An 18,392-nucleotide genomic window follows, 5' to 3' on the forward strand; every position below is an offset into this window, starting at 1 on the left:
ACATTAGATGACAAACTTGGGTAGGTTTAATGACAAATTCAAACAACATCTATGAAACTAAACCCATAGTGGACATTTACAATTGTTTCAAATAAAAAATTTAGACAATGAAAATGAAGATAAAATAGTCTGCCTGATACTCTCAGTGTAACAAATGTTACACTGTCTTTGTACATAAGTTTCTGATGTTAGAGCAATAATTGGCCCAACAACTCTGGCCAGCTCATCTCTAGTAACATCTTACCACGTCAAAGCCTGTTTAAAGGCTGTTGGTGCATTTGTTTTGGCTCAATTTTCCACCAACCACAGGACACTGGGCACCGCAGGTGCTATAACAGTTCAGGCTGTGTGTTTGTAGCAGATGTTTGCTAAACCCATCTGTGTAATCAGGCCAGGCACATTAAACTGATTTCACTGTTCATGACGTGAGCCGTGAGCGGAGTGGGCACCCATGCGCTGAGGGTCCTGGGATGGATAGTGGATTTGACCAGGAGGTCTCATACCGATAGGAGGGGGCATAGGTGGAGCCATTGGACCCATAGCATGGAACATTGGTGGTCCAAAACCTGAAAATTCAACAAAAAATGTTTTGAACAAAACTCTGTATAAATGTTTCTACACGTAAAATCTTTTCACTTTGTAAATTTACCTGGTGGAGGTGGGTTCATGCCTGGAGGTGGGGGCATTGTTATGTTCATAACAGCAGGAGAGCTGTTGGGGTCTAGGTTAAAGTAGTTTGCTGACGTCTCTTCATCCAGTGGTGGTGGAGGGGGCAAAGCTATAAAGAAACTGTTTCAATTGTGTTTCAACTGGAAATATTGCATGCAAGATGATAATAAAATACCTCCAGGCAAACCAGGTACAGGTTCAAGCCTTGAGCCCATCTCACTGATGCCTTCACCGTCTTTTCCTCTTGCACCCTGAGACCTGCACATGAAAAATAAAAAATACATGAGGTACTGAAAAGCAAGGGAGGAAAGACGTTGGTGTGCTTTAATTAATATGGTAATCTACACACCTTCCCCATTTGACAGTTAGCCTTCGTCCATTAATGATGAGTTTGTTAAAAGACTTTTCTGCTGCCATTTCAGCTGCATCTCGTGTTGCAAACTGAATAAAAGCACACTGCTGTCTTTGAACTATGGTGGTGGTGCGAATTTCCCCAAATTGATAGAAAAAGCCCCTAAAGGAATAAACAGGACATTTGTATTATTTAAAAGGCATGGATTGCAGTTATACAATAAACACGTCATTATTAGTCATACTTGAGATCTCCTTCTGTGACATTGTCTCCCAATCCACCGATATATAGAGTAGTGATGGTCTTATCATCAGGAGGATCAAGCCGAGGCATCGTTGAGGCGCGTTTCAACAGTTTGTCAGCAACTGGGTCATTGATGCCGTAGTAACGATCCTTTATGTTCTGGTCAGCAAGTGGGTCATCAGGATCTGTGGGCTTCTCATGTCTGAGAGGGAAAAAAATAAATACATTTAAATTGTGTTATAAATTTAAAAAAAAATAAATAAATAAAAAAAAAACACACGCATGCAAATTTTGAAGTGTGATATATTGCTGTAGCAAATATAGACAAATACACTATAAACAATAATAATGAAACCAAACCATAAAGAAGAATTATTTATGTAATTAACATATAATTAACAAGTAGTTAGTTTGTATCTATCATGTGCCATAATAGTTCATAATTTAAGATCACATCTCTATCATAGTACAGAAAAATAACCACAAATTATCCACTGGTACAAAGGAAAAGCCCCTATAATAAATACTGACCCCCACAAATGAATGTTCTATCTAACATATTGAACAATAAGTTGATGTAGTAATTATCGTGCCAGGCCTAACACAGAGTACTCTTTACCTGTAAGGACATTCCTCTCCTCTTTTACATTCTCCTTTCACCCAGAAGGAGCAGATGTGAGGTCGATTCCTCTTGTAGTAAGGTGTGGTTCTGGCGAGTTTTAGCAACATGTCACTGGAGCTAGGGGCTTTACCAATTTGCCCTACAGGCCGTGTGCCATCTGAGTTTGCAATCTAAACAAGGAAAACAAAAACAACAAAAGGGAAAATAACAATACATACAGTCTGAGACATAGACTTACACATGAAAGACTTACATACCTCTCTTTCCATATTCTGCGTGTAGTACTCCTTATTCACATCTGACCTTGGAATATCATCTTTAATGGCAAGCCCTGTGTCTCTGACCTGAATAGGTAAACCTGTGTACAAACAGTGTTATTTTAGTGATAGTGATAAGTCAGTGGGCAAAAGTGTATACAGAAAAATATAACATTGGCAAAGTAAGGTTCACCATATTCAAGATCCAGCAGACAGGTTTGACACACATTCTTCATTTTACTACATGTCTGACAGACTTCAGTCTTTTTAAAGCGCATCCGAGTCCCAGGACACCACCGGAACACAGTGAATGGACGAGCACAAATCTAAATAAATATACTAAATATTAGGCAAATGCTTCAATAATAATGCCATTGCCCTGTATTTAACTCACCTTGCATTCTTTCCCATATTTTTCCTTGGTCTACTTAGAAAAAAAAAAATCTGAATTTGCTCATACTTTGTTATAGCTTTTGCATAATTGTATGTATACTCACCATACGAATGTAAGGATTTTCTCCTAAGCATGTCTGGCAAAGAATTGGGAAGTCCTAAAAAGAAAACGGATGAATCAGTTGATTTAATAACACTGACATCATAACTTATTTAAAGCGGCACTGTCTGGACCTCTAGTGATAATTTGATCCAACATTTTGAGACCATTTTCTCAGTGCATCCGCACTAGACTGCTGCTTCAGCCTAAGTACAAGGTGTGGAAATTGGCTAAACCGTACTTTCTCCTACACCTACTAAGAATAGTCCGCGCTAATACAAGAAATTGAATTAGGTCATACTAATATTGCAAGAGTTGCAGATACCACGCTTAAGCCATGATGACAAAGTAGCTAGTTAGCTATAAATTAAGTTTAATTTAATATGCAATCTGAAGTTGCCTTATTTTAAATAATGTATGTATCTGTACGAAAATAAATAACAAGTTCAAGAAAAACGGAAATTACCAACTTTATAGTACATTTATAACGCAATTAATAGTTAGCAACTTAATTTCACCTCAGCTAGCATAGCTAACTACACGTAAGCTTTTCACGTTAATGACTAACCGCAAATGTTTCGTATCTTTGAAGATCCTGTACAAACACTATTTGTTCTCGATGAACTCGGGACACAATATTCATTATGGTCCACACTCAATTAAACGGCCACGCTGACTAGCATTTAGCGGAAAGACAGCACAGTATAGCACAGTATAGCATAGCATAGCATAGCATAGCATAGCATCATTAATACGCGCCAGGTTAGTGCCATTTGAAGCAAAGATCCTGCCCACATCGTCTATCTCGGAACAAAAATAAAATATCCGTTAAAAATAATCTGACATGTCATTTATTGTGTTATAAAAACATACCGCGTCTTCCCAGTTCTGCCTGTTGTACGTGTTTGATCCCAGGGACGTGGCCATTTCGCACAGTGAGAAACAACGCGAACACAACCACAGTCTATGAACACAACACCCTGCACAACACAGGCCGAAAACCAAGAGGCTTCCGACCACAATGCACCGCGGCGGCACACGAGCTTTTCACCTACAGGGGTCGCCTTTCTTCAATTCATCAATGCCTCAATTCCTAGTAAAGGAACCAATACTGACTGGAAAACAAGAGGCCACCAAAAATATGAATGTAGTATTAATTAATTCATTAGTATCACCGACTCAACAACATTTTAAGACACAGCCCGAATGTCATACAAGACAAGATGCTTGTGTTTTTGTGTTTGTGCCACACAGACTCTCCAACAGACTTGATGGTCTAGAAGGTTCTACGTATACTGTTTGTTACGATTTTTAATAAAGGTTGTTGTCTGATCAAGTCTGTGTTTTGAATCTGAAACCTTTTGTAACAGCAGCAGCCAGAGCCAATTAGCTCAGTCACTGAAACATTGGAAGTAGTGAGTGAGATCTGGGTCTTAAGCCAATTTTGTTGACTGGTCTATAGTTGGTCTATAGTCTACTTACACTTCCCCACCTGTTTAAACCAGGTCAGACTGTTGCTGCTGTGCGAAACCCCAATTAGTAGAGCGAGGGAGGGATGTTCAGATTACGGATCATCAGTAAGCCCTTCATGTTTATTTAAGGTCAGGCTGGGGTTGTAGAGTCAAAGGGCAGGGATTTCTGTCCTTAAAGTTGCCAAGTCTTTCACAACATTCATTCACAAACATTCATCTAAACAGACAGGAATTTGTAGTGGACTTTAGCCATTTCCAAACATATCTTAAACAACCACAGATTAATTATACACAAGTGCTTTGCTTTAGATTAACCTTATCATCAAAAGGTGAACATGGTTACATTTTTTCTAGGCTATGTTATAAGTAGGCCATAGGTCCTATGCTTTCTTTTGAACGTTGTGTGACTTTTTCTTTATTTTATGTTGATGAGACTCAAATTAGGGCTGTTGGCTACATATCAGCTGTCATATCTGGCCACTTGCTAAAGAGTGTATAGGTGTGTGCCTACTTTAAGTGTGTGGATGGACTTTAACATGAAAAGGCCATATTGATGAAATTATGTAGAGCACTGAGGTGGCGGCAAGCATACCATGTGACATTTCTTGTGTCAAACTGAAAAAGTTGTTCTTCACTGAAAACTGAAAAGAAGTGGGTTAGACCTATAGGTCTACCTGACTACAATATTACTAATATATGCAGTGACTAATGACAGTATGACTGCAATAGCCTATTGGCCGTATTGAAAAAATCCATCCATCCTACATCCAATGAAGGAACCTGTCAGTCTGCGTTCAGTGTTGGAAAGGCTTTATGTAAAACACTGGCTGCAGACAGAATAGGCTTCAGTCTATACTATCAGCTTGTGCCGCGTTGGCGCCCCCTGTCGACAATTATGGACCACTGCTGAAGCACGGAGCTGCAGAAGGGGCATTCTCAGATTTCCCGATTGCTTCCCAGCCGAGTGAGCTGTGCCGCTGCTTTCACATCACGGCCGACAGAAAAGCAAGACAACGACGACGTGTGGCCAGCGCGCCCCAATCCCGCATTCTCCGGTGTCGGTTTGTGCGTCTCCACTTTCGCGTTGCCTGTAGCGAGGTGAGTATACGTCCAGACCCCAGCTTCGTAGCGGTGTTTTCGCACATGTTTCGTATATGGCCACTTGCTTCCGAGCCAGGCCAGTGAAGGCTGTCTGGCGCAGGCGGAGAAAGAGGCCAGCTCCGGCCTGGCTCTTCATGGCGAGGAGCGGTGCTGCTGTGGATTGTGGCTGGAGCATTGCTCGCCTGTTTGGACGGGGACGGAGAAGACTGGCTTTTTGGTTGACGCGGGCAGGTCGAAGTTTGCTGTCCGGGATTGTGCGACTCACGATTAAATATCGGAATTCCTTTATTCGACTCTTTGCACCCTGGTACAAGCCACGACCAAGTTCAGTTGTTTTGATAACTTTGTCAGTACTGTTTGATATTTGGTTGCAGCTGCAGCCCTAAATCTTTCATAAAGTACGTTTTAGCTGGTTAGGAAACACAGTCCGTTATTTGCTTCCATTCAGTAGTTCATTGTTTAGCACGGAAGCACTAAAAGGCCAAATGTTAGTGTGCAAATTATTACGTAAATTAAAGGTCGCTTTAATTGTTGCTACCTAGTCGAAAAGACTGAGCAGGAGTCTAATTGACCCACGCAGAATAATCTGCATTGTATGTGCTAGTGCTGTGCTAGATTATTTTAAATACACATTATAAAATACATTAATTTTCACAGTTGGAATTACAAGGCAGATTGTAGTATCTGTAGGCATATTTAAAAGCCATGTCGCCTAGACTACCATTGTTTATATTGGTAATAGATCTTAAAAAGTAATGTAAGTTTATGTCTTGTTTGAAAAGTGTTTCTCTGTAACATAATGTCTGGCATGAAATGGTGCACCTTTTGAATGGCTGTGCAGGAAAAGGGGCAGTCCAGACCTGCCTAAAATCCATTGCCTTGGGGAGTGCGCTTGAATGTGCACCTATATATGAGTAAGAGATTACTGAAATAGAATGACTCACTCTCAAATGTATTAGACAGATTCATAAGGACTTTCCCTGGATGTCGCCTTCACTGCCGTCTGAAAAAAGCCGTTCTTCTGGTGTTATGCATCAGGATTTATTTGACCGGTGCTCTACATTTCCCCCTAAACCATGTGTTGTTTATCACATGTCTCTGGCTGTTTAAAACATTCAGGGGATTATTCCATTTGCAGGAGTAGCAAAGTATTTTTTCAGTCTAGTTTGTCTAAATTGTGGAGTGTTACGTCTTAAGTTAGTCTTCTACATTGGTGCCATCTATTTCTCTGTAGTGGTAACCCTGCATCTGACTGCAAGATACACGGTGATGTAGCGTGCTGTTGATGAAGGCTACTACGGCTGCCGCAGCCATTTGATCATATATCACCATCTTTGGACTTAGATGTACCTCTGAAATACTGTGATGCCAACACGGTGTGTTGATAAAATGGGGTTGGCATGACAATGTATGACAGATTATGTCATCAAGCAGCAATTGGCAGTTTATCAGAATGACACATGATCAACACAATTTCAGATTCAAACCTCAAAGAGGAAAGCCTTGTGTGCTGTGAGTCACAGTTACTTGTATTGCTGTGAATAAGACAGAGGTTTAATTGTTTTGAAGACGGTATACCATTATGCTGCTAAAATCTATAGTTGCCTAAAACATGCCACTGCTTGTATTTTTCCATGTCAGTGCCCCTTGTAGCACACTCTGTGTGTGGGGGGTAGCCCTCTCTCCGGAGTGGGACTAAAGCCAGGCATGAAGTTCCCCAACTCTGTCAGCTGTGTGTATAAGCACCGCTTTGTACCACAGCTCCCTGTGGCTCTTGTTCATATAATGCTACAACACCACTGGCTAAGACACTTACAGGAATTTACAATTGAACAGGGCTCAAAGTAACTGCTGTGTAACAGACTCACTTGTGCCCTCTTTGGGTTAATATACCAGAGCAGAGGCATGGTCGCAGGTTGCAGACTCACAGTAGTTTATTTGTCTATTTAAAATCTGTCTTGGGCTTAGTTTGGTTAAAGCACAGTCCTTTATCCTCGGCTGAGCTCGAACGCGGTAAATACATTTGGAACGGCATAGCACAAGCCAGTATTAGCAAATGATCCGATAGCATCTGTAATCCTTTGGAAAACCTGGAGAGTTGTTTTATAAAAGTGCTTGCCCTCATCAGATATTTGGCAGTCGCTTAGGGGTGTCCACATGTGTGACTAGCTGGCTAGGTTAGCAGTACGGCTGAATGCTGCAGTATGCAGGCAGATCAGATTACTGAACGATTAGCCATGGCCTCCCATCCCCGGTTGAGGGAAATGATTTTCCACTGTCATAATTCCCTAGACTGAATTACGCAGTCCAGTGACTCAGATACTCAATACTACAGCTGGAGTACTGCACAGCCTAACTGTTGCTCTCTGGAGAGGGGTGATAGGTACGGAGTACATAGGCTATTGTTGCACTGCTCAACCAAATTCTTTGTAACTGGAATGAGTTGAGCTTCATTTTTTCATCTGCGATTGTAAACATAATGTAAACACTATTAGTAGTTGAGCAATAGTCTATACAGTCAGTTCTTGTTGTTTTACATAAAGATGCAGACAACAGTGCTGAAACTCTAAACCCTTACTCAAATCTTCCCCTATTGTAAGCACATGTCAGCTGGCCGATGAGGCGATGTAAATCAAGCAGGCCTCTAGTGGAATTTTGCTGAATGGAAAAGGGAGCAGGGAAGAGGCTGGACCATAGAGGTTGGACCATATTTCCAAGTTGCCTACCCCTGAGGCAGGAATCTGATACATTCCATGGGCTCCTGTATCCCGACAAATAATGGTGAAGGGGGTGTAGCGTTTCATCAGATGACACTTGACTGGTGCATAAAGTGCTGGGAAAGTAGGAGCTATGTCATACGCTCAAAGGTAGTCAGCTCTGGTTGCCCGAGGGATCAGGAAGTAGGCACATGAGCGGCGTTGGTTATATGAGATATGGATTTATCCCTTGTAGAAGATGGCCTGAGTCCCTGTGCAGCCCCTCCCATCCCCATTTAGACAGAGACATTTATATTGAGCCATTTGAGATACACATTGATGCAGAACAAGTTTTAGTTATGGAAGCAGCAGGGCAACTCTTGATTTCTTTGGTACATTATACACCATTGTGCAGTGATTTGACCCATAGTGGCAGTTAAACTGAATAGTAATTGCTTCTTAAATTACTTCTGACAAATAACCCCAAAGTCATTAGGCTGGTCTAGTCCCAGCTTGGCTTTTCTTGAGGCATGTCATGGCATGGGCTCCTCTCAGTTTCCTCTAAACAATGCCTGTGATTTTGTGTTGTGGTTCAACTTAAGAAAGTGTGGTTTGCTCTTTAAGCACTATAGATGCTGTAGATGTACATACCACCAGCTCTTGCACTAAGGTCATTTATTCTGCAGATGCTAGAGGAAAAAAAAGTCCTGTTTTATTTAGTGGTTGAAAAACAAGATCTCCGGTGTTAATGGACTTCACCTCGGCACTGCAGCGGACCCTCGGGGTACAGTGCATTCGTACTCTCGACCAGGGAGCTCTCTGCGTTGGCCTGGTAATGAAGCCATTTTCAGAGGTGGAGAGATGCCATGATGGGAACGTACCACTTCACTGCTGGATAATCTAACCCCGATCCCATTGTAAGTGCTATCAGTCATCAGAAATTAGATTTTTTTTTTGCTTCTTCCTTTGTTCATTTAGCCAAAGGGAAAGAGTTTTGTGATATATAGACGTGCATTCCCTTTTGCATCTTGTAATTCATTCAAAATGGCAGTTTTCATGGAATATGATAACACTCCAGCAAGTGCAGTGGCTTGTGTAAATCTTATGTAAATGTTTTGAAATATTTAGATTGTTTGTTCTGTGCATCAAATGAAGTGGCGCTAAAAGCTTTCCAAGTGAGAGCATAGGGCAGACAGGTGGAGCAGTGGGTAGTGGCCCCTCTGTGTTTATGCAGTTGTCTGGTGGCCTGGACTGGGTGTCTGTGCCTCACACACTGTCCAACAGATTTCTACAACATAAGGACACCTACAGGGTTGTATTGGGTTATAATCTTTGACTGCTTTTATAACTGAAGAATAAGAAGCTTGATGGGCATTGTGTAAAGATTATAGACATTTGTTTTAACTGTACTACTAGTACTGTAAAAGCTACCTCTAATACTGCACTTTTACTGTTTAAAAAAAGATGATACAATCTCAACTGAGCCTGGGCTGTCAGTGCTTTAACCTGCAGATAGATTTTCTCATTTTTAGTATAGACAGAGCTTGTCTCATGTGTTCAGAACCTCCAGAATTCACTCAGAGGCTGCACTAGCACGGATTAATGATTGACTGGAGGTAATGGAGTTTAGGGAGTGAGGAGTTGGATCAGAGATAGAGTCCTTTTATGTTTAAACCAACTGGATTTCAGCATTGAAACTGGCAAACCTATGTGAGGCTCATTCTGCTCTTTGATTATATAATTATCTTGAGAACCAAAATGCTACATTATAGTAACAGTTATATTAAAAAAAAAAAAAAAAAAAAAAAAAGAAAGAAAGAAAAATGCTCATTGTGTCCAGTGTTTTTGTACTTAAGAATAAATCAGCATTACAATTGTTATAAGAAAAGGCTATTTTTGATTTTAACATATCTACCTTGAATTGTTGGATACAGTTGGGTAATGTTTATGGAATTTAAAATCCACCTTACAGTTCCTTTTAAATGGCATGGTATGGTGATTCATCTGATTTTATTAGCATCTTGTCATCACATTTAAATAAGTGCACAGATTAGTGTTATTTTATACAATGACATTAGACTAGAGCCAGATGCAAGAAATTTGTCATAGGCATCATACTGCATTGTTGAAATTATGATAAAATAATTAATTATAGATTTTATTTTTGTTTTATGCATATGTAAAATTTACAAAATGTATGTTATAAAATGGCTTTCACAAGAAAAATGGCTTTTTCTTGTGAACCAAGTTACCCTATCCTTTGGAATGGCAGATGTTTTTGAGCTGAAGTTTATATCTTTCAAAACGCAGGGTCCAGTCTTTTCTGTGACCTAATACTGTCTAAGAGGACTCGTTGCTTTTGTTTACAAACTCAGGCTTGAATAACACTGCACTGTCATGAAGCAGCTGATACTGTGAGGACCTAACACCTACACAAGGTTACCTCTGTGGTCTCTCTGGGCTCTCATTAACCTCTAATAATGGCAAGGACAGGACTTTGAAATTGGTTACAGTTAGGGGCATATTCTCGCTAAGGTCTTATTGAACCCCGAGGAACTGTGCAGAGCAAAGTCTATCACAACGTCCCACTTGGGCAGACGGCCTGGTTTAAGTTTGGCTGCGTATCATCTGCTGCTCTGTGCCTCTGCTCAGACCAGTGCCCCACGCCCCGGCGAGTCATCTGGTGTCCACTCGCCCTCCATCTGTGAACTGCACTTGGCTTTGGTGCAAACAAAGCAAGTGTGTGAAACGCAATCGGCATCACTATCGTTTAAACAGCTAAACCGCTCATTCGCACTGTTTGAGTGGAAACTATGAATGTGCTGCCAGGGTTATTATGGGTCATCTCAGTTTCAATTCGTCAAATCCTCCAGAGGCATCGACAGAACCTCTGTAACAAACTGACCACAGCTGATGCCGTACCACTTTTCCATTTTGAGTTGCTGAGGTGGAAAGCATCGTAGCTGTGGCGGCCGAAGCTTTTGGGTTCTGGCAGCGGTGAGCGTACCCCTCCAGTGATCCGCAGCGCTGCCCACCCTGCTGTCTCTCGTCTATCCCAGTGGTATGAGCCGAATGCGCCCGGATCCAGTCTGTAGCTCGACAGGTGTTGGCAACCCAGAGGCCACTGCAGCTGTGCCATGGACACCTATAGACACGAACGTGTGGCCTTAGACAGCAAATGACAGCAGGATGAATGAGTTTTGTTTTCCACGGATTTTCAGTTTTATGGAGAAGTCTGGGCTCTGTGGAGGGTGACGGTCAGGTGGTAAGACGGCTGGCCTCTCTCTGTGGGACAAGCTTTGAGTTTGTGTTGAGCAGCTCTGAGTGTATTTGTGCAAAGAGGGCCTGCTGAAGTCACTATAGTGGGGTGCACCAGGCCTCACACACAAACAGCCTCCCCCTGTGTGAGTGTTAAGTGTCCGGATATGTGCGCTGAATGGGACACAGGTGTCTGGACCGGCTTGTGTGTTCCTCTGAGGTCTGTGTTTGTTTTCTCTGGGTAATGGCTCTAACTAACAGCTTGACCAGAGCTCATTGGCTCTCAATGGACCGGGTGGAGGCTGTGTCTTTTGCTGCTAAGAGTGAACTGGAGGTAGTAATCTGCTCATGAAATTGAAAATATCCCACAACACATAGTTGAGGCTGCACATCAGGAAGACTGCTTCGTTTTAGATTCCCAGTCCCTCCTTTTATTCTTCTTTATCCCTCTGGCTCCTCTGATCTCCTCAAGCAAAGCAGCCGTTTGAAGTTGTTGAAGCTCTGGCTTTTTTGGTGAGTCCTCAAAGTGCTTATGTGACAGGTAGAGAAAAGCTGGAGGGGAGTAATGTGACTCCCACGTAGTCCAGAGCTTCCCCGGGCTCCGTCCTCCTTGCCCCAGCCTCTCTGTGGTGATGTCACTCAGAGCTGCCTTTGTTGAGGAGCAGCCCAAAGGTGTGCTTTAGGCTCACTGCAGACTATACTGTGTCTCCCATGGGTGCCCAGTGCTGGCTAATAGCTTGTTAACTCTTTCACTGCCTCTATATTGAAGCGTGCGAGCATTAGCGAGAGCTGTAGTCTCTGACCTGATCTGATTGTTTGAGTGACCCATCGGCCTGCACAGATGGCCAGTCCAGTAGAAGCTTCATAATAAACATACAGTTAATATCTGCCCCACATAGCCCACATAGCGCCCCCCCCCCCCTTATTGTCTACTGTCTAACTGCTCTGGTTTCTCTGTGCCACCCTCTGTGCTATTGTTTTCTCTGCTTCCTCAGAGCGCCTGTTATTCCTATAACATGCTCATCGTTTTAAATTCCAGAATCCATTTCTTTTGCCCCTAGGCACTGGGCAATGGCTGGAGATGGTGAAGCAAATTAAATTTGGACTCCTTTTTCTGCTCCCCTTGGACCTGGGCACGATGGAGCTGTAGATGGAGGACGGGAGCAGAAAGCAGAAGGAAAAAGCCTATTTCCCATGCATTACAGTCTCTCTCCTCAGGGCCTGAAGAAGAAGAACACCAACAACACCTCCTGTATTTTTCCCTTTTAATTGTCTGTCTTGCACTTCCTCTTGCTCTGCTGCTTTTTGTCACTCCTATATACTCTCTCCCAAAGGTATCTTTGCACTTGCTACTATACTGATAAGCATACATTACTATACAGTTAACACAATCTGACCCACTTTGTTAGATGTGGTCTAGTGAATCATTAATTGGGGTTATCTAACTGTTCCTGTAATGACTCGTGAGTCAAAGTCCCTGTGTTTCTCGCTGATCAAGCCATACCCTCATGCCTCCCTCTATACGCATTTGTACTCTATCATAACAATCTTGCACGAAAAGGCACGGTCCCTCAAACATCACTATATGTTTAATAGGTGTAACATGCACTGTAATATGTCATTGTGTCATGGCACAATACAGCGACTAAGTGCACTGAATGCAAATTAATCTTGTGGGATGGCAGCCGCTGAATAGAGTGCGGTTTTTGGGAGCCGTGGGGAGCGGGGAGGGCCAGAAGGAGGGCTAATGGTGGCGACGAAGAGGAGAGCGAGAGAAAAGCGCATGTGAGCAGCAGGAGGAGGGAGGTGGGATGTAGTCATCGCCAGGCCCATTCATCATGCAATGCCTGCTGGGATGCGCTGGGGTCAGTCCCGCACAACACAATTACAGCCTGTTCTGGTGCTGTGCCGGGCTCTGCTGTGTTCCGACTACGTTCTCTCCTCTTTTGTTAAATTCACTGTGTTCTTCCAGCGCTCTCTTGTTTTCCCGTCTTTTGTCTTCTCGCTTGTTTGTGGCTGTTTCTTGAGCTTGTGTGTTCTGCTGAAACTGCATGATCGCCTGCAAACATCTAAATTAACTGAAGTTTGTGTGTGTTGCTGCGGTGCTGCTGCTTCTTGTTGTTCTTTGAGCCCTAAAACATAACTTTGTCTTGTGCTATAAATTGCCTGTCTTTCACTTTGCCCAAGTGTAGCCGCTCACTGGGCTGCATCAGCTGAAGTCTCCATTCATCTGGTGTCTTGAGGAGTTTGATTGACAGGCCTGACTGTGTGGGTGTGAGAGTAGTAGCATGTTGTTTACCCTGGCTGCCTCTTTTTTAGTCTACAGATGTTTCCAGTCAACTGTATATATGCTTGTTGTGGGCTCTAATGTCAGATGATAGCATATCTGATCAGAAGGATATCGCTTCAGTCGTCTTGTCCATATCTATTTTTCATGCAGTGGAGAGAAGTGTTTTCTCTGCCAAGAAACCTTTAGGTTGTGTGTCTGAAGGCAGCAATAAATCGGATCACCTACAAATCAAAATGCAGCCACATCAGCTTTTGAAGCTCCTCCAGATTTCCTTGTCAACATCACGGCACATGGCGGATGTTAGGCTGTTATTGGGTGCCATCTGGTTCAGTCCACCAAGAAAATACACAGCTCCATAAAGAAACAATTCAGTTTAAGATGGCCGCACGGATAAATGCTTTATATTGCTTATATTTATGGAACTTGCTTCGTATCAAATGTGACTGAGCATTACTCATATCCATGCAGAAGAAGAAGACTAGCAGTTTATTTTGTGTTTTACTGTGAAGCAATACTTTATATTTTATTTTGATAATTAAACGTAGAAGTGAATCCGTTTTTACTACAGGGGTTTTATATCTGGGCTCATTATCATTGAGGTGTGGTGCTGTTAAAACTGCACCAGGCAATTCTTTCTTTGGTTATAGACAGACTCCACAAAGAGAAACTGCAAGTTAATTGTTATCACTGCATCATATAAGATCTTTTTTATATGAAAAGTTAACGTTAATGTAGATGTTCACAATTACTTTGCTTAATTGGTTGGTAATGGATGTGCATTTTTAAAGTCACAATTTATATTACATTTGACACTAGGAAAGTCCCCTGCTGTTGAGCTGAGTTGGATAAATAAGTCTGTTTTTCGTCAAATACTTTTACTTCTTTGAGTGTGTTTTCTTGTAAAAGAGCAGAACACAGTCCCACCCTGAGGTCCTTGAGGTTCACTTGCCCAGCGTGCACTTGATTTTGGGTGGTGCCTTGGCTAATAAGACAAATGGGACACTCTAGCATTGACTTAAAGAATGACATCTCATTGCCAGAAAATGCAAATGTGAGTCTGAAACACCGACCATCTGGAAGAACTTAAAAACCAGGAGTTGCCTTAAGCTAATGCATTTTGTGTACCGATCTATGTCAATAGTTATCAGTCTAATCTGTGAACTTGGTGACCCCATTACATTAATATTTGAATGCTATAATCACTTTACCATAGAGGTTAACAGAAGCACTTTAAGGGGACATATTATGCAAAATCTACTTTTAAGAGCTTTTGACTTTATTATAATTATTTTCCCTTCTCATTTTCCCACTTCAATTTGTCTTTAGAGTGACTCATCCATGTGATGTTGTTTACGGCACTGTGTACAGGAAAGGGGGAGGCAGGAATCAGCTCTGCAGTCTTCAACCTGGAAGTCGGCAAACTTGTTTCTTTTATTAGATCAGTATTGCAATTTAAAATATAACATAATGATTCACAGGTGTCATTATAAGTGGGGCTGGACAATATGTGTGTAAAGTCATTTAAACAGAAATGATTATATTCTTTTTGGTAAAATCGCCATATCATGATTTAATAACTTTCTGTTTAATGCAGTTCTATGCTTTATAAAGAAACTTTCTCCACCCACAACTCCTATTGGTCACCATGAGTAATGCTCTGATGGAGTGACAGCTCAGTTTAACCAATCACAGTGATGTATGAACTTGAAGAAGCAGATGGCGCTTACTTTTTCAAGACAATGTAAAGATATAGGCTGCATGAATCGTGATAAAACAGAAATTGTAATTTAGCACCACATCGCCCATTCCCAATTATATTAGTATTACTGTAGGTTTAGTTCATTTGCTATTTGTAGTTAAAAACCAGATTGGAGAAACGTTCAATAATCATTACAGCCGACATATGACACTGTGAAATATTTGTGAAATTATATGTCGCATTTGAAGTAAAACTAGAAGTCTTGAATAAATTAATTGCACTCAAAATGCAATATTCTTATATTATATTGTGAACAGATTATTCTTCTGCTCAAATTTGTGTCTTTGATGATGGTCCCGTTGAGCTGATGTTTTTATAACTTCCACTTCCAACTTTGAAACTTGCCATATTGCAGTGCTTCTCAATTATTTTCTGTCATGCCCCCCTAGGACGAATAAAACATCTCGCGCGCCGAATCTGGCGTCAGCGCAGCGCGTCTTCAGCGTTTTGGCGTCAGCGGCCAAGACGCGCGTCCAAGGCGTCAGCGTCCAGAAGTTGAAAATGCTGAACTTTTCGCGTCAAACGTGCCGCGTCAACCAATCAGGGACGAGTATCCAGAGACGCAGCGACGTTATTATCAGGAAGAAAGACCCGAGAACCAGAACGAGAACCACCAACATGAGCGGAACATAAATATATACACCACAATCACCGAGCCGATCGCGAGGAATACACCAGGACCGGACCAGGACTAGACCGAGACTAGACCGGGACTAGACCGTGATTAGACCAGGACTAGACCGGGACTAGACCGGGACCAGACCGGGACTAGACCGTGATTAGACCAGGACCAGACCGGGACTGATCCAGTGTCATTAGCGGAGTATAACTATATATACGCCCCAGTCGTCGACCCGATCTCCTCCTTTGATGTTTTATGTCATAAAAACACTCTCTCAGTCTGGTCTGACAATGTTTCGGAAAAAGAGCGGGACCGGGCTCTTGTTTCCAGGGCAACGGATGCGCGTCAAGTATTTTTGTCCCGTTCGTCCACGGCGTCAAAGATGCGCGTCGGGGGCGTCTAAACTCAAATGCAAAGGCTCCAAATAGAGGCGTCAAGGCGTTTTTTGACGCTTTGGTGTAAACGGCCCTTAAGACAGTAAAAAAAATCAAAATAAAAAAATAAAAAAGCATGCTCCCCGAGGTCAAACGCGCCCCCTTGACGGAGCTTCGCGCCCCCCCAGGGGGGGCTATTTGAGAAGCACTGCCATATTGTGTTATGTGGGCCAACTTAAACCACATCCCTTAGCAACAGCCTAGGTTGCTAAGTACACCTGCTCAGTGGCTCCCTTACCTGCACGTTTTGGCTTCCGTCTGCTGCCTTCCCTTTGTGCCTCACTTCTCACTCAGTGCTTAATTGTGCTGATGCCGGGGCTGATATTAAGTGTTATGCTAGTTAATCGTACCGGTAAAAGGAAGTCATGCTCTGTCATCAGGGATATGACACAGCAAATGAGAGGTGTGAGGCTGAGATGCAATAAAGCAAAACCTGGCAAAGAAAGATGATTAAATGAGCTGTTTGCAATAAAAATCTACTGTGTTTACTACTTAACAAATTAAAGTCACTGTACCTGATTTTTTTAGTCTTCAAAACATGAAATACACAACTAGTTAATAGTAACTGGAGGTCCAAACACATTCCTCACTTACTACATGCATTCCTAGCATCCTAATTATGCACCACGATTAGTTTGTAAGCACATTTGACAACTTCCAGAGGCTTTTCTCTCATAGTAATGCTAACAACAACCAGCAGCCACTTAAATGTAACATATCGTTCTTGTTCCTTGAAAATAAATGTTTAGGTGTAGACTCTGCTGTGTTTTCTGACAAGCTGTGTCCAGAAAACTCACCTTCATTACTGGCTGACATTTCAGCCACACTGCAACTGAATTGACTCAGAAAATCCATACAGCAATATATTGAGAATGACTTCTTGACAATACACATATGGATTCACAGATGCTTCACTGCAATAATTTTAAATGACAATATTTATTTTAAATCTGTGACTAAATACTGCATTACAGAGCATAATCTGCTGAGCTGAAAAGTTATTATATGTATTGTGCTTTGTTATTAAGAGCATTCTAGACATGACATATGCTGATTGGTATTTAACATCAGCATAACATAAATTTAGTATAGTATTAGTATACGTGTATATTTGTGTATTATGGGCTGTTTATCGAGATACGTATTGCATCGTGATGTCCTTAATACCCAGCACTAGCAATCGCTCACCTTGCTGTGAAGTCTGAAGCTAATGTGTAAAGTTCAGAGGCCTTGGTTGTTGTTGCATTAACAGAACAGTGGCTGTGACTTTGTGCTCCCCAAAAGAATCTGGACAGTCTGACTGATGAACGCCTGAGGCCACTAGTTTCATTTAAACTCAAGACAGATTCAACTAGGACGAAGTGGCTGCTGCACTTGTCTTAGTCATTTACGGAGAAGTAGTTGTAGTAGAACAAATACAATTGCATGTTTCTTTGGATATTAATTTGTCATTTCTATTTTGCATACTTGTGTCCTGCAGGCCTTCCAGTCACATTAATTCAGTGTGCTGTCCCAGAGTGACCTGCATCAGCTCCACAGTGAGTGGTGGTCCTTTGTCAGACTGCTCCAGTTCTGGACTTTACTGCTGCTGTAATACATTATGACAGCTTTGCTTCAGGGCAGGAAAGATCAAATAATTCATTAAGATTATGTTGGAGTGCCGTCACACACCACTGAGGTACAGGAATACCACACCAGCACTTTTTCTGCAGAGTCATGCATTTTTCCCAAACTGCGCTTGGAGCCCTGTTTGAGTTTTGTTTTGGCTTTCAGTCTGTTGGCAGTGACGTCTAGTTTCCGCTTTGACCCTTTGAGAAAAAGACAGAAGTAGGTGTCCACAAAGGTTTGTAGGCCCTGTCACCTGAGGGGTAGGTCTACATTAGAGGCAGATTCCTGGGTGCTCCATAGCAGTTACTTCAACTGCTTCTCTTAGACAGACTGATATCTGAGCTATTTAAGAGCTCTACACAAATGTACTATTGGAGTCTTATCGTGTCTCAGAACTGCAGTATGACAGGCTAGGCATTTTCTGGTTTGTAATAGTGTTAATTTAACAGCTCCAGTTGAATTGCTGTATTTCACTGTTTGGCGTTATAAAGGACTTTTGGTCTTTATGGATTAGTT

At 42.0% G+C, this 18,392-nt stretch overlaps 2 protein-coding genes across 3 annotated transcripts in view; one reads left to right on the forward strand and one right to left on the reverse strand.

Annotated features, from left to right (window-relative positions):
• Positions 1 to 3: 3 nt before the first annotated feature.
• Positions 4 to 3,662, reverse strand: rbm22 (RNA binding motif protein 22). The gene is made up of 11 exons (XM_020921980.2): positions 3,510 to 3,662; positions 2,641 to 2,694; positions 2,538 to 2,567; positions 2,337 to 2,469; positions 2,144 to 2,244; positions 1,884 to 2,056; positions 1,266 to 1,466; positions 1,019 to 1,183; positions 845 to 927; positions 650 to 778; positions 4 to 566 (listed from the first exon to the last, which is right to left on the reverse strand). The coding sequence occupies exons 1-11, from the start codon at positions 3,561 to 3,563 to the stop codon at positions 412 to 414; spliced, it is 1,278 nt and encodes a 425-aa protein (XP_020777639.1). The 5' UTR covers positions 3,564 to 3,662; the 3' UTR covers positions 4 to 411.
• Positions 3,663 to 5,034: 1,372 nt separating this feature from the next.
• Positions 5,035 to 18,392, forward strand: part of LOC110157628 (bifunctional heparan sulfate N-deacetylase/N-sulfotransferase 1-like) — a 43,853-nt gene continuing 30,495 nt past the window's right edge. For both annotated transcript variants that reach the window (XR_008632981.1, XM_020921976.2), the window contains exon 1: positions 5,035 to 5,206. The gene's annotated coding sequence lies outside the window, so the exon portion shown is untranslated. The remainder of the gene's footprint in view (positions 5,207 to 18,392) is intronic.

Source organism: Boleophthalmus pectinirostris, unplaced genomic scaffold (assembly GCF_026225935.1).
Source record: "Boleophthalmus pectinirostris isolate CB_2022bp ecotype Guang Dong unplaced genomic scaffold, ASM2622593v1 HiC_scaffold_23, whole genome shotgun sequence".
NCBI classification, from domain to species: Eukaryota; Metazoa; Chordata; class Actinopteri; order Gobiiformes; family Gobiidae; genus Boleophthalmus; species Boleophthalmus pectinirostris.